Source organism: Pimephales promelas, chromosome 19 (assembly GCF_988280905.1).
Source record: "Pimephales promelas chromosome 19, fPimPro1.hap1.1, whole genome shotgun sequence".
In the NCBI taxonomy this organism is placed as follows: Eukaryota; Metazoa; Chordata; class Actinopteri; order Cypriniformes; family Leuciscidae; genus Pimephales; species Pimephales promelas.
In genome coordinates this window covers 6306095-6322839 of record NC_142787.1, presented here as the reverse complement: position 1 = coordinate 6322839, position 16745 = coordinate 6306095, and the positions used below count along the sequence as shown (strand labels likewise).

Below are 16745 nucleotides of genomic sequence, written 5' to 3'. Positions count from 1 at the left end.
AATAAAGTTCAAAATCTTAACACCGAGGCAAATCGTGCCACAGATCAGATCCAAGGACCGGTTTGTCACGATAGATCTCAAGGACTCATACTTCCATATATCCATCCTTCCATATCACAGGAAGTTCCTGAGGTTCACTTTCGGGGGCAAAGCTTAATAATATCGAGTTCTTCCATTCGGCCTAGCACTATCACCCCGCACTTTAACGAAATGCATAGATGCAGCTTTGGCGCCTCTGCGCCTGCACGGTATTCGCATCATGAATTACGTCGACGATTATTTGATTCTGGCTCAGTTGCATCAGTTGGCGGTTTGGCATCGAGATGTCGTCCTCGCCCACATGAAAGAGTTGGGGTTATGGCTAAATGCTGTGAAATGAAATGTGAAATGTAAAAATGTTTCTAGGCGTGGTTTGGGACTCAATGTTGATGCCGCCTGTCACAGGCACACAAAGAGTCCATCCATTTGGCTATGAAAAGAATAAAGCTAGGCCAGTCACTCACTGTCAAACAGTGTCAGATGCTTTTGTGTCTGATGGCAGCAGCGTCCAACGTGATACCTTTTGGACTGTTGTACATGAGACCCCTGCAGTATAGCTTATAGCTTTATAGTTTCCTGGTTCATGATGTCACCCGGCTCTGACGTTCTGTCACAGCATTGGACAGAATGGACAGTTTGGAGAATAAATGAAAGGATGTTTTTTTCAATCAGTCATCATCTTATAAATCTATTTCGTAGAGTGAAAACTATTGACTAATGCTATTTTTGCCTCATTATGGGAGTTGACTGCCCTATCATTCATTATACTTACAACATGTGAACACTCACTGTTGTACATGCACAAACAATGACGCATCTCTGTTCATTCATTGAAATCCATTGAAAATTCAATCATTTTCTCCCTTGTTTCTTTTTGGCCTACCCTTACACAGCCCCTATTTCATCTACACAAGGTCGCTAAGATTTAACATTGTAAATGTAATTACGAAAATGTGCAGCAACACAAATCATTTGTAATGCAAGACATTTTACTGCCTTGGATTGATGGAAATTTAATTTTGTGCATACCCCGACAGCATTTTTTTAGCATTTGTACTATGTACTACTGTAAACACAAAGCGCTTTACAATCATATGAGAGGGTCTCTCCTCAACCACAACCGGTGTACAGTGTCCACCTGGAGGATGCAACGGGAGCCTCATAACATCGGCGCCAGTATACTCTCCACATACCAGCTATAGGTTTGAGAGAATGGAGAGTGATACAGCAATTCAAAAGAATGGATATTATTAGGATTGATATGGTTGATATGATATCGGCCAATGGAGGAAATTTTGGCCCCATTACTATACTGGGGCGTTAGGACCCATACTGACCACATTGTGATCACCCTCTACTGGTCTCACTTACACCTCTTCCAGCAACAACCTATTTTTCACTGGAGGTCTCCCATCCAGGGGTGCGTTTCCTGTACAACGTTTCTCGCTGCTTAACTACCATAGTAAAATTGTTGAAGAAATCAACTTGCTAGTCACGACTGTTTCCCGAAACCATATTGTCGGAAAGTGGTCGTTCAACCACGTTGGTTTATGACTTGGAGTAATAACAGACATGGGATCTGAGGACTATTTGTCTTTTTTTTCTCAGTTATTTTCCAGATTCAGTCATAGGTTTGCTCTTACGCACTAGAGCACGCTGGAACTTGTGAACATAGTTGGCTAGCAATGCTTTTGGGAAACACACCTCAGATAATGACCAGGCTCAACCCTCCTTGGCTGCAGTGGGCAACCAGTCTCTGGCTACATGGTGACATGGCTGTAGTGCACTTATTGCTTCTGCTGATCTGCCCATTCAGCAGGGCTGTACAGCACATATATGTTGCATGTGGTACGAAAAAATTTGGTCTGTGCAATGAATAAATTAACCATTGTAGCAAGCGTGCAATACAGTTTGGCATGTTCATAACACAGCCGCTTAATAGTGTGAAGTGATTGTTGTGCTTATTTGCGTGTGAGATTGATGGCGCACTGCTATTATCAGTCCCTCCAAAACTTGATTATGCGATTGCATGATTTAGTGCATAATCAGGCAAAGTTTCAAATACGCCGAACTTTTGCTGCATAAATAGCTGATTTCCGTGCAAAATATTCAGGGCTTGCATGATTTCATAATCCTCACATTTTCGTTGCAAAAAAAGTCACATACAGTATATCTTAGCAGAAAGTTGAAAAATGTTGCGTTTGCAGCCATTTCCCCCTGTTGCCATGGGAACATTATGAAGGGACATAATAACGTGACGTGAACATAATTGAAAAGCTGTAAAACAGGAGCACACTTTTTTATATTTTATTTTTTAATTTTTACAGAAGTTTACTTTTGACTACTAAAAAAAAAATATGTTTGTAATAATGTAACAGCACATCCGCATTTCATATTTTCCTAACATCTTGTACCGTTAAACTTGGTATCACGTGGATGAATAATCATATGCAAATGATATGCAGATGAGGATATGCATATTTAAACTAGGCGTTGTAATCTCCATATATGGTTTTTATATCCATATTTCGGGGCGGAGACGCATGTGCGCACAATCTCCTGCTGACTGGGATATATGAAGTGAATTCTGCGCAGGTTCTGGCATACGAACGGTTTTATAAATCTGAAAAGTTTTCTGCGTACGCAAATTCTGCCTTATGTGCGTACGCACACTTTAAGGATGAAATCTACGCAAAGTTTTATACATGAGGCCCCTGGTCTTTTCACAATCGGATAGCTAGTGGCCAGGTGTAAACGGCCCTATAGAGGAGTGTTGGATAGTATAGTGCTATAGTTTTCAAACAAGAGTTTTTATTTAGTGATGTCTGCCCACAGATCTGTTCTAATTTGATGTGTTATGTAAGAGGTGTTATGTTTCTGCACTCTTCCTATTTTTAGCAAATAAATTAAAAGTTTGTTTAAAAACTTTTTTTTGTGATGGTTTGTATTTTTTTGTGCACTTTATGGAACATCAATGCCTCTTTAAGTGATGAACTCCATTATTTGTGTTTGTTTTCAAGGAAGATTTATATTTGTGCTACAACTGTTGGCCTGTGCTACAAAACATTCAACCTCTGTAGCACCAGTGCTATGTACAAAAAAAGTTAACGTACAGCCCTGCCATTTAGTCATGACTCATGTCTGACTTTCGACTGTCTGCATATCACAAATGCACTATAACGAGTGTGTTCTTCTGGAAAACTCTCCCAGTGCTGGTGGTTTCTACAGCGCGGGTGCAGCAGTAATCGCAAGCTTTGAGCTCTCAACTACTGTTTTAACAGCAAAAATTCTAATGTTTTGTGTGTGTTGACAGCTGGTTAGAGGGTGGAAAAGTGAGTCCTTCGCTGTTTCAGTTCACTGTTCAGTGTTGCCACGGTCATTCCCCTGTGTGCTCCGGCACTGGTGACGGCTCCTGTTTCCTGAGCTGAGATGCTCCTAATATTAGTGATATTTATTACACCTAATTGTTGAGCGCTGCTCCTGTCCTGTGAGAGCACATTGCAGTCCTACTGGAGAAGGATGCGATGTAGCCTCTCCTCCAGCTGATATGAAGACCAGTTTGTATACCTAGATATGTGGTGGATTAGGGCCCTTTTTCGAAAGCCTCTGTTTAATTACTACACAGAAATGCATTTTCAAATGCTCCGTCCCTAAGGTTGGCCTGCAGCGTTCGACCTGAAGCACAGTACTTCAGATCTCTATCCTTCCACTCCACAGACCATTCTGTGTTCTGGCGTCGAGGGTAGGAAGTATCAGTACAAGTCCTACCCTTCAAGTGCTCCATAGCCAGTTGGGTCTTCAGGTCAACTGGGAGAGAGTAATCTCACCCACGGGCTGAGTATCAGGTTGACTAACGTCGACTGAGGGGCCCTGTACAAAAGACATGCTTTAACGGAGGCCTGGGCAACCTCCGAGTGCATTGGTAATTGTTACCTCGAGTTGGCAGTTCACCTCGCTTTGAGCCACCGCTGCTCAGCGAGCTGGTACTGGTGTGAAAAGACAACATCACAAACGTTGCGCTAAGCTTCCCTCACATGTCACAACTCACTCGTCACTTCCATCTTGGAGCCAGAAGCTTCTGAGGTCGCTTCAGTCTACTATAAAATTCTTCCGGCCTGCTCAATCGTGCTGCCAACGAGCCTCACGACAGCTATGGCCAGGGAAGGGAGACTCGAATCCCCAGGCGGTTCAGCTGGGCAGGTACCACTTCAGGGCCGCACAGTTACATCTGTTGCATTTCATCCCTCTGACAGTTGTGTTTCTGTCTGAGTGGACATCCCTTGGATAGACACTGGCTCTCAGCTGAACCTGGGGCCCCGCAGAAAAGTGTTCCCCAGTGAGCCTTAAAAGAAAGCGGCTATACGATTCATTATCGCTTGATGCTGCACAAGTTCAGTTAATGTTCATCACACTCAGGTGTTGAGCAATAATGTTCCTAAAGCGCAGTGAATTATCACATCTAGTGCTGAGCTGTGCTCCTGTCTCGCTTGCACCAACTGTGCTAAGTCAGGAGTGCAACAGGTCTTGATAGTTGCCCCTTTTTGGCCCAACCAGATCTGGTTCCCTCGACAGCCTTCCTGACTTCCCCTGAATACATTTCAGGGACGGGGCATGATGGCAGCCGCATTAAAATAACTGGACTGGGACTGGGAGGTTCAGGTCGCTATCATAAGGATATGTGGTTGTGACCATCACTTCTGAAAGCACCCCCTAAAGATAAGGCAGTGGTGCTTCTCTAGTGAGGAGTGAAACATATTCGTTGAATGAGTCTTCTCTCCATGAGGATATCCTGAGAGCGTTTGTTCATTTCAGTGGGGTTCCTACAAGTGGGGTTTTAAGTAGGCTGTTCCTTCACTCTCAATATGATACAAACATCATATGCAGAAGTATGCAAAGCACGTCCTAAACGTCAGGTTCCCAAGGAAGCAAGGGTCATCCCTGCGTCCCTCTTTATCCTCTTGGGCCTATCTCTGGTGCTACAGCAATACAGAGACCACCCCTGAGCCACTGCAGGCAGTGAGTTGAAAATTCTATTTTTTTTTAACAGTTCTCCTGCTTGCATGGTCTCTACTAGAGGGTAGGGACTTGCTCGCTTGCAGTCAACAGCTTGTGCCTGGAATTCAGGCTGGCTATCTCTCACGAGCTGAAACGCCTGGATATGTGCCCAAGGCTCTTGCCTCTCCCTTAACCTGTTAAAAAGGGCTTAAAGGGCTTAAACTGGGACCAGGTGGTGAGCCTGCAAGCGCTGCCTGGAGGAGGCAGACCCAGCCCTGGCTTTCTCTGTCCGTCTGCTTCATTGTGGTTTTACATGCACAGAACGCAAGCCTTAGGACCTCAGAACAGCTCTTATCTGTTAAGGAAATCAGCAGAGAGGGAAGGCAGTTTCCAAGCGAGGTTGGCCCACTGAAAGTGGTTGCCTTCATTTTGTTGAAATTCCCAAGATGCAAATGTCCACTTAGGTGGTGAGATCCTCTTAAATGAGTGTGTACTCCTGCTTAGGCGTTGACACAGAGTGCTTCGCTGACAGATATTCTAGAGTTGAGGGCTGGGCGACACCTTAGTCGAACCGCTGCTTCCCGTGGGCTCCCTTCACATGAAGTGTGTAATGCATTTCACACACGCCAATTACATTGGCTCATTTTATTAGTACTCGAAGATGACAGGTTCTCTAAGCGTGATCCTGATCTGTTGACATGCCAACTACATCTCAGTTCCCCCGGAGATGGGAACGAGGGTTATATACGTAACCGAGACGTTTCGGTAAACACTGACTTGTTAAACTAAGATGATAACGACAGAACTTGCAACCATAGTTGGCTAACGATGCCTTTGGGAAACGCATCCTTGGTCAATGTGTCATCATCAAGGAGTGGATGAGCTGGTGTGAGTTAATGGAGGCGGGGCTAATTTGCATATGCAAAGAACCGTGTTTACTAAATGAGGCTAGAGTTACATTCAAGCTATTTTAAGGCATGAAGATTTTTTTTTTCAAGGGAAAAATTCTTGAATATGTCATTTTTGTGATCAAAGGTGAGTTTTAAGAGATACAATGATTGACTACAGGGGGACTTCAACATTTCATAATAATACAGTATATGCAGAATGCTTCTTTCTTTTTATATAATTTTCTTTTTACTGGACATTACAAGAATATCAAAAACAAGCAATATATCTGAATCCAAGTGGGGGAAATAACAAAGAAAAAAAAACAAGAGACTTCAAACACCATTTGCCTATGATGATTGCATTTCCCCCTTTTTTCTTTTCTCTTAGAATAAGAGAATAGATGACAAACATTACTCATGACTCAGATAATCACATGGCACAGTCAAGGCTAAGCTATGATTTCCTAAAGGTTACCAAGGTAACGGTGTCTCTCATTCTCTCTCCACTCTTTTTTCTACCCTCCTTTCCCTGTTTTCTTGCTGTCCTTTTTCCAGAATAACCACTACAGCCGCCTGTATGATGGACCTGAGACGGTACCCCCTCGATGAACAGAACTGCACCCTGGAGATTGAGAGCTGTAAGTGAAAGGAAATGTGAACGCACACACACACACACACACACACACACACACACACACACACACATTGTTCGAAATGCAATACTAGCATACTGCACGTAGAAAAGTTTTAGCCATGTTTTAGAGGATATAATATGCGAAAAAAGGAAATTAGGTATCAGAATATTACAACCAGGCCGGAGAGGTGTGAATTTGTGCAGGGGGAGACTGAACATTATTGGGGCATTATTGTAGTAGACAACTGACTATAGCAATAATAGACTGAATGAATGCTGAACTGATGTTTTAGAGTCTCCTCTAAATAAAAATACCAATAATATTAAAGAAAACTCAGAGTTTTAGAGATATCTTAAGATATAAATACAACATGGTAAGACGTCTAAACACCAGGTCAATTTCCTTTTTTTTTTTGTCATGAAACGTTTAATGGAAATAAATTTCAAATAACTTTACAATACATTGAATTAATGAAGCATTTACAAACATTATATAATGTTTACCATATCATTAGTTAATATGTATTCAAATAGCTACAAGTATGAGATAATATGAGATATTAGCCCTCATTTCTCATTCTTGCGTTGAAACGGGGGTATATGTTGGCGTAAGATTATGCTTACACTCCTCTCACCGCCTGATTTATGAAGCTTTGCGTAACTTTGAAATCCAGGTGTACGCAATGCCTGCCCTTGATAAATCCCGCGGCCAAAAACAATCATCATTAGAATAACACGCCCCTAAATATTCATGTCTCCGCTTCCCCCACGCTGTCATTTTACGCCATGGACACACCGAAGATGGCAAAGAAGAGAAACTTCTCTGACGTGCAGCCGAAATGACCTCTCACAATGCATTATTTTACAGCACGACTTTTGAAATTAACATTTAATTTCGAATCACGCCTAGCATACACCTTGAATTGCGTAATGCTTGAATTGTTATAAGGTGTCCAATTATTTTTAGGGAAATGCACAGGTAAAGTAGTTCCATGCAGGTCTTTACCACATTAGACTTCCATATCACTTCGCCAAATAATTTCAGTTATTTCAAATGTCTTTACAGCTTACAACAGCAACAAAGCTAAAACACACAACGACACTGACCAAGCAAATACAAACGTAGTAAATGTAATAAACAATGGGATAAAAAAATATTTCCATGTTTTTTTTTACAACAAAATTTTGTTTTATTGTGTATTTTTTATTTCTTATAGAAAGGCACGTACTCTCTTTCTTCCGCTCTCTCTCCCACTCAAACGCACATACAGACAGTACGGACATGCACTCTCACTGAAATGTGTTATCAGTGCTGCTCTGACAATTTTAGCAGTAAAATAGTTTAACAACTTAAGAGCTAAATGACATTCCTCACTAGCAATGTAATAATGGCACTGTTCTTGGAGCAGATACACATACAGTTTCACTACAGTTTATATTTTATACTATAATCAGTGTTGTAGTCGAGACCAGCTCACTCGAGTCCGAGTCGAGACAGAGACCATAGAGGGTCGAGTGCGAGTCGAGACCGAGACCAAAGAGAGTCGAGTCCGAGTTGAGTCCGAGACCAAAGACAGTCGAGTCCAAGTCGAGATCGAGACCAGAGAGGCTAGATAACCTAAGGTTGGGTCTAAAACCAGAGTTAAAGATATCTTCAAGAATATGTAAAATATTTGGTGGTAACAATAAAATTGGCACCATACTCAAACAATAAACCAAATATACCATGGAATCATGTAGGCCTACACTGGAATGGTAAAAAGGCCACATAGTGGTGCAAAGGTAATTTTATTATAAATATGACTTACAATTATTACAATCAGTAAGTGATTTTCTGACATTTTCAATACATAGTTGAGCTAGAGGCTTCACATCACATCTGACCTGGGTTCTGCTGCATTTGCGTGCCGTGAACGTTGTAGTCTCAAATCATGCGCAGTTGCACAAGAGAAAATCTGCAATCATTGGACGTTTCAATCAAACAATAATTAAAAGAAATATTAACATACAGTAATAATCATGACATATTTTGAATGGGACTCGAGTGGACTCGGGAATAAGTCCGAGTCCCGACTCCTAATATGTTCGAGTACGAGTCAATTCCGAGTCAAAATGCACACGAGTCCATGAAAAGACCAAGTCGATTAAAATATGGTCTCGAGACCGAGTCCGAGTCTCGAGTGCACAACACTGACTATAATTAAAAGAAACACTGTTGAGAGACACACAGACTCAGATAATTAATTCACTCTCCCTCTCTCTCTCTCTCTCTCTCTCTCTCTCTCTCTCTCTCTCTCTCTCTCTCTCTCTCTCTCTCTCTCTCTCTATCTATCTATCTATCTATCTATCTATATATATATATATATATATAATTATTACAAAAATGCTTCAGTGCATTATTATTACAAAACATAATGTGGCTGCACATCAGGTGTGCATTATTTGTCTAATAATTCAACAGCCTGCTGTCAATTATTGCTAACTTTGTAATCATTCAAATCCATATTAATAATCAAGCTGTTAATTAGTGAATAACATTTCTTAAAAGCATTTGTAGATATAAAGGCAATAAGTTCATTAGCAAACATTTGCAAGCATATTATCTCATATTTGTAGTCAAATCAAGTCAAGTCAAATATATTTATATAGCGCTTTTCACAATACAGATTGTATCAAAGCTGCTTCACATTATCAATCAAAACAACTTAACAGTGTTTGTTTATCACTGGGAAAAGGACATCCAAGTTTGGTAGAGAAGATCAATGGTATGATTGGTCATTTAATTTGAATATCCTCAACTGAGCAAGCAAAAGGCAACAGTGGCAGGGAACCGAAAAACTCCATCAAGTGACCCAATGGTGTCCTAAAACTCCATCAGATGACCCAATGGAGAGAAAAAAAACCTTGGGAGAACCCAGGCTCAGTCAGGGGGCCAGTTCTCCTTTGGTGTTTATGAACTAGAGGCCAAATTTACAGTAACTGTAAGATAAAAAAAAAAATTATATGAATGCCTGGCTTAATAAATGCGTCTTTCGTCTAGTTTTAAACTGGGATAGCGAGTCGGAGCAACAAACAATATCAGGGAGGCTATTCCAGAGCTTCGGAGCTAAATGTGAAAATGCTCTCCCTCCTTTGGTGGATCTGGATATCCTAGGAATTACCAGAAGCCTCGAATTTAGTGATCTTAAAGAGCGCAATGGATTGTAGGGATTGTAGGAGCTTTATAAGTCAAAAGCAATACCTTGTAATTAATACGGAACTGTATAGGTAACCAATGAAGTGATGATAAAATCGGTGTTATATGATCATATTTTCTTGATCTAGTAAGAACTCTAGCGGCTGCATTTTGTACTAACTGTAGCTTGTTTATTGAGGATGCAGGACAGCCGGCTAATAAAGCATTACAGTAATCTAGTCTCGAGGTCATGAATGCATGAACTAACTTTTCTGCATCAGTGACAGATAGCATGTTACGTAGCTTAGCAATGTTTCTAAGGTGGAAAAAGACTGTTTTTGTAACATATGAAACCAAAAGACAGGTTGCAGTCTAACGTAACACCCAGGTCTTTTACTGTAGCGGATAAAGTAACAGAGCATCCTAATATGTTAAAGTCGTGCTGTGAAAGGTTTTGTGGACGGTTTTTACCTGTCTTGTCTGGATTTAATAAAAGAAAATTACACATCTTTTATTTCTTTAACACAGTCTGTCAATTTGGATAATTTAGCGTATTCATCTGGCCGTGATGAAATATATATTTGAGTGTCATCGGCATAACAATGGAAGCTAATTCCATGTTTCCTTATAATATTACCAAGTGGCAGCATATATATTGAGAATAATAAAGGGCCTAACACAGATCCCTGCGGCACTCCATAGTTTGCCGAAGTTATGATCGATGTTTCTCCATTTAAGTAGACGAAATGGTAGCAGTCAGATAAGTATGACCTGAACCAGCTTAATGCTTGTCCTTGAACACCAGTCGATCTAAGAGTATTGTGTGATCTATAGTATCGAACGCAGCGCTAAGATCAAGTAAAACTAGTATTGAGATACAGCCTTGGTCCAAAGCTAGAAGTAAATCATTTGTGATTCTAACAAGCGCAGATTCAGTGCTATGATGCAGCCTGAAGCCAGACTGAAACTTTTCATAGATGTTGTTTTCTTGCAAGAAAGAGCCGAGTTTAGCGGACACAACTTTTTCTAATATTTTTGACATAAATGGAAGATTTAAAGGATTAGTTCACTTTTGAAAAAACTTTTGCTGATAATTTACTCACCCCCATGTCATCCAAGATGTCCATGTCTTTCTTTCCTCAGTCGAAAAGAAATTTAGGTTTTTGATGAAAACATTCCAGGATTTTTCTCCATATAATGGACTTCAATGGGAACCGGATGGTTCAAGGTCCAAAAGACAGTTAATAACTGTTTCAGATGCAGCTTCAAATGTCTTTAAACGATATCAGACGATGAATAAGGGTCTTATCATGCGAAATGATCGGTTATTTCAAAACTTATTCCAAAAATGTAACTTTTCTAAGGACAAATGCTAGCCTTGCTCTTATCTGTGAGGCGCGTTTGCAACGTCACGTATTACGTAATTACGTTCAAAAGGTCACGGGCGACGTAGCCGAAAGTACAGAGTCAGTGTTTACAAGTTGAACGCATAGGTTAAACGTGCAAACTAGCTCAAACACCGTTTACAAAAAAAGGAATTAAAAGGAAAAACAACGATGTCGGACGATTTTGATTCTGTACTTCCGGCTACGTCGCCCGTGACCTTTTGAACGTAATTACGCATTACGTGACGTTACAAACGCGCCTCAGAGAATATAGCAAGGCTAGCATTTGTCCTTAGAAAAGTTACATTTTTGGAATAAGTTTTGAAATAACCGATCGTTTCGCATGATAAGACCCTTATTCATAGTCTGGTGTCGTTTAAAGACATTTGAAGCTGCATCTGAAACTGTTATTAACACTATCTTTCGGACCTTGAACCATCCGGTTCCCATTGAAGTCCATTATATGGAGAAAAATCCTGGAATGTTTTCATCAAAAACCTAAATTTCTTTTCGACTGAGGAAAGAAAGACATGGACATCTTGGATGACATGGGGGTGAGTAAATTATCAGCAAAAGTTTTTTCAAAAGTGAACTAATCCTTTAAGATAGGTCTGTAATTTGCTAGGTTATTTGGATCTAATTGAGGTTTCTTAATAAGAGGTTTTATAACTGCCAGCTTGAACGTTCTTGTAACATGACCTAAAGATAAAGATGAGTTAATAATATTGAGAAGAGGCTCTTCCACGATAGGTAACACTTCTTTCAATAGTTTAGTTGGTATAGGATCTAATAAACATGTTGTTGTTTTAGATGAAGTGATAAGTTTATTTAACTCTTTTTGTTCTATGGTTGTAAAGCATTGTAATTGTTCTTGCGGGGTGATAATTGCGGCTGAATTATAAGGCGCGAGCAAAGATTGAGAGTTTACGATTTTGATTCTGTTGCCTTCAATTTTCTCGGTGAAGAAGTTCATGAAATCATTACTACTAAACTGTAACGGGATATTTTGATCGGGTGACGTCTGTTTATTTGTTAGTCTAGCCACGGTAGTTTGCTGAGGTGCTCAGCCCTGGCCGTTTTAAAGGGTTAGTTCACCCAAAAATGAAAATTCTGTCAGTATTTACTCACCATCATGTTGTTCCAAACCTCTATGTGTTTATTTGTTCTGCTGAACACAAAGGAAGATATTTGGAAGAATGTTTTAATCAAACAGATCTCAATCAAACAGATCTCATTCCCCATTGACTAGGTAGTCAATGGGGAATGAGATTTGTTTGATTAAAACATTCTTCCAAATATCTTCCTTTGTGTTCGGCAGAACAAATAAACACATAGAAGTTTGGAACAACATGAGGGTGAGTAAATACTGACAGAATTTTCATTTTTGGGTGAACTAACCCTTTAAGGGCCTTTTTATAACGTGACATAGTGTCTTTCCACACGATTTTCATTTACACTCTAAGATACGAGTTTCTCTCTTAAAAACATACAATAGTATTATTGTACCATGGTGCTATACTTTTTTCCTGACCTTTTTTAATCTGTGCAACAATATCCAATGTTCTAGAGAGAATGGGGCTCATAGTGCTAGTTAGTTCATCTAGTTCATCTGTTTGTTTGGGTTCAGGCAGCAGCTGAGTCAGATCAGATAAGCTATTTGAGAAATAATTTATGATGGATGGAAGAATTGTTCTACCTAGTCGATAACGTGCCACAGCATGACATATTACAGCAGTATGTAATATGCAAGTAACCATGTAATGGTCAGTGACATCGTCACTTTGTGGAATGATATCTAAATCGGTTGGATCCGTTCCATATGATATAATTAAATCAAGTGTATGATTAAGACGATGAGTTGGTCCGGTGACATTTTGCTTGACCTCGAAGGAGTTTAATAAAACTGTGAACGCAGCCTCTAATGCATCATTTGAATTATCTGTATGTTAAAATCTCCAACAATTAATGCTTTATCAACGTTGACCAATAGATCTGACCAACAAGGCCCTGGAGGTCTATATACGGTAGCCAATGCTAGAGATAATAGGGATTTTTTTCTTACATCTAACAGCGTAACATTTAGCACAAGTACTTCAAATGAATTAAACCTATGACGAGTTTTCTGAGTAACATTAAGGATATCTCTGTAGATTGTTGTAACACTGCCTCCACGACAGATCAGACGGGGCTCCTGCTTATCCTGGTGGAGTAGACCGAAATAATCATTTGGTTTAAGCCAAAGCCAGGTTTCAGTAAGGCACAGAACATAGAAATTATTATCTGTGACCATTTCATTTAGAATAACCGCCTTGGGTGTGAGCGATCTAATGTTTAGAAGACCTAGCTTTAGAAATTGTTTTTGTTCACTAATAGGCTATAGCGAGATTTTTTGTTTGAATAACAATTCGATTTTTTCTTGATTTATTATTTGATCTCAGTAACCGAGGAATAGACACAGTTTCTATGCAATGTTCTACACTAGTATTAATATCAATTAAATTGGTGCAGTAGAGACTGTGATTTGGATTTTTGGTTACTAGTCAAACGGTATTTAACATTTTGGTGATGTTATCTGACAGAAGATCTGCCCCGATTCTACTTGGGTGTAAGCCATCAGCGCGGAAGAGCCTCGGTCGCTCCCAAAACAGATTCCAATTATTTACAAAGAGCAGTTTCTGCTCAGTGCACCATGACAATAACCATTCATTTAGCACGAAAAATCTACTGAACTTGTCATGTCCTTGTTAGTACGTAGGAAGCAGTCCAGACACTATAATCGATGTTTCAGGTGATGTGCTGTGTACCGTATTGATAAGGCTCCTGAAGTCTTTCTTCAGGACCTCCGTCTGTCGGAACCTAGTGTCGTTAGCTCCCGCGTGCAGCACAACAGCTCCGACGCGCTTTTCACCGTTCAAAATCTCAGTTACCCACAGTGATATCGAGAACACGAGCACCAGGAAAGCAATGACTGTGCACCTTACATTTGCCTAACGTAGCGTGGACGTGTCGGACGGTGGAACCGCCAATGATCACCGCATCACGTTCCATTTCACGAAGAGGGGAGAAGCGGTTCTGGGTGGAGATCTCGAAAACCGTGAGGAGTGAAAGGATTCTTGTCCTGGCTCGCGGCTTCCGTGGAACCACCCTGGCTTCGTGGTAGTGTGTTGGAGCCGGAGTGAATGAAACCATGGCTGATCGTGACCTGGATGCTCGGGACCAATGCTGAGAAACGCATGGAGTAGACGTGGTCAGCGTCAGCGGGTTACTAACGTTAATCACTAATCCGTATGCATTAGCAGATTTGTTCTCATCTGCACCAAAAGGTAAATAACATACATCTGATATATTCGCCATTTTAAAAGATGGGCAGTAAGTTAGCAATGATGCACCCAATGATGCTATTAGTATTATACTAATTTATGACTTAAGACTTGGGTATAATCCATCTTTTTAGTGGTACGGGTCTAATGTAGACGCACAACGCATGTATGGGAAAATGTTCGATTCGATTGTAAGTGAGTGTAAAGAACGCGTTTGGCAATCGATCGCAGGGCGAGTAAAGCAGTGTCTCGCTCTACATCCAACAACCAAACGTCCCAACCGCGTCTGTAAAGAACGCGTTTGGCAATCGATCGCAGGGCGAGCAGCAGTGAAGCAGTGTCTCGCTCCACAACCAACAACCAAACGTTCCAACCGTATTTGCGGTTCCAGCCGTATAATGGCTTGAGACGCATCTGGCCAACAGTCCAGGTTGTAATTATGAGTCAAATGATGGTTCAGAATAGAATAAAAGAAAGAAATACGGAAAAACAGAAGGAAATACGAAGCTAATACGAGGCTTAGACAGCCACGACGCAACCAAACTCAGAGCAGGCAGCGAGGCAGACAAAAGCAATCGAGCAATCGACGCAACAATCGAGCAAACTTTGTAATTTAAAAAAATTGTCGCTACTTGTACCTATCGATTAACATGTTTAAAGAATACAATCGCAGCAATGAATTATACTAGTGTAATCCAATTTTCAAAAGTAACAAGTTTCCCTACACTGCACAAATGCAAACTCTTACTCACATTCTGACCACATCACCTTGAAGAACTCGTACAGCTCATCAATTTCACTTTTGCTTCTTATCTCTGTCACACTCCACAGATACCTAATGTTAGCAAACATAATCATTAAGGCCATTTAGAGCAATCATCCAAATCTGCTGTCCTGCCCACTCTGTCTTTAGGTGTCAGTAGTGATAAATGCTCTTGGAGGAGTTTGACACTGAGGGCTCATGGCACAATTGACAGAAGTAGGTAAGATTGAAAGTGTTTGCTGGTTTATCAATGAGGTGCCCTGCACTATTGATCAGTCAGTCGTACCAGGATGTTGCGCCCTGTCCATCACCGGTATCAGTGGAGCTACAGTGATTACGCCATGGACATCGTTTCATGCTTACTGTTTATCACTTGAGCAGATCAGTCAGTTTCTACCTGCTGAGCCATGAGCTTTTTTTTTCGATTTGCTTGTATACACACTTCTTTACTTTTAGAACATTGAAGTTTGCTCTTCCAATAACTGAATTCCTTTGGTGTCACTAACCACTCTGTGGGCCTCATTCATGAAACATCTTTGTGAACATTCATAATACCTTTCCTATATAAATTGACACAATCAATATAGAAAGTGTTTGTCCATGCATAAATTGTTTGTAAAACCAGTATTAAAGGGATAGTTCACTTTGAAATTAATTTTTGGTATGTTTTAGCTTACCTCAAGGGCATCCAAGATGTACAGTAGGTTTCTTTGTTTCCACAGTATTTTCAATTTTGATATTTTTAGGTCAAACCATTCTTGTCTGTCAGTCATATAATGGTGGTCTATGGGGTCTCCCTCAATGAACATGCACAGAGAAGTCCAAATTAAACATGATTTATTGACTCGTAAATGTAAGTACACATTGATGGCCTAAGACACGAAACGAGCGGTTTGTATGAGAAAACAGTGTTTATATCGTTTTTACCTCTTGTAATCACAGTCACGTCCAAGTGATCTGAGGGAGAGGGCACTTCGGTCTGCAAAAGTGCGCCAGCGAGTGCTGGACAGCCGGAAGTGATCTCTCACGCGTGTACGTCACTCATTGTTTACACAGAGATTTCCGAAGTTTTACCTTTCACTGTGAAGATCTAAATATCGAAATCGTCTTCCGTTGCGATTTCCTGTATATCTTAATATGTTTAGAACTTTAGATCTTCACAGTGAAAGGTAAAACTTCCGAAATCTCTGTGTAAATAATGAGTGACGTACATGTGCGAGAGATCACTTCCTGGGCCTTCCGGCGCAGACAGAAGCACCCGCTCCCTAAGAGTATAATGGATCTTGGATGCCCTTGATGTAAGCTAAAACATATCAAAAATTAACAAAATGAACTTTCCCTTTAAGTAATGTTTGTACAAAAAAAAAATACACTGAATCTTTTTTTTCTTTTTATATATGTTACTGAGCTGCTGCATTATTTATATATACTGTATATATATATACATACTGTATATATATATATTACAAATTTTATTTCATTTTTATCTTAGAAATGTTGAAGTTCACTATTTTATGACAAAACTATTCCTTATATAGGGTAAG

At 40.3% G+C, this 16745-nt stretch overlaps 1 protein-coding gene across 1 annotated transcript in view; it reads left to right on the top strand.

Moving 5' to 3' along the window:
* gabrb4 (gamma-aminobutyric acid type A receptor subunit beta4) overlaps window positions 1-16745 on the top strand; it is a 111833-nt gene that overhangs the window by 79818 nt on the left and 15270 nt on the right. The window contains exon 5 of the mRNA XM_089123438.1: window positions 6480-6562. Coding sequence (XP_088979564.1) covers window positions 6480-6562 — 83 coding nt within the window. The remainder of the gene's footprint in view (window positions 1-6479; window positions 6563-16745) is intronic.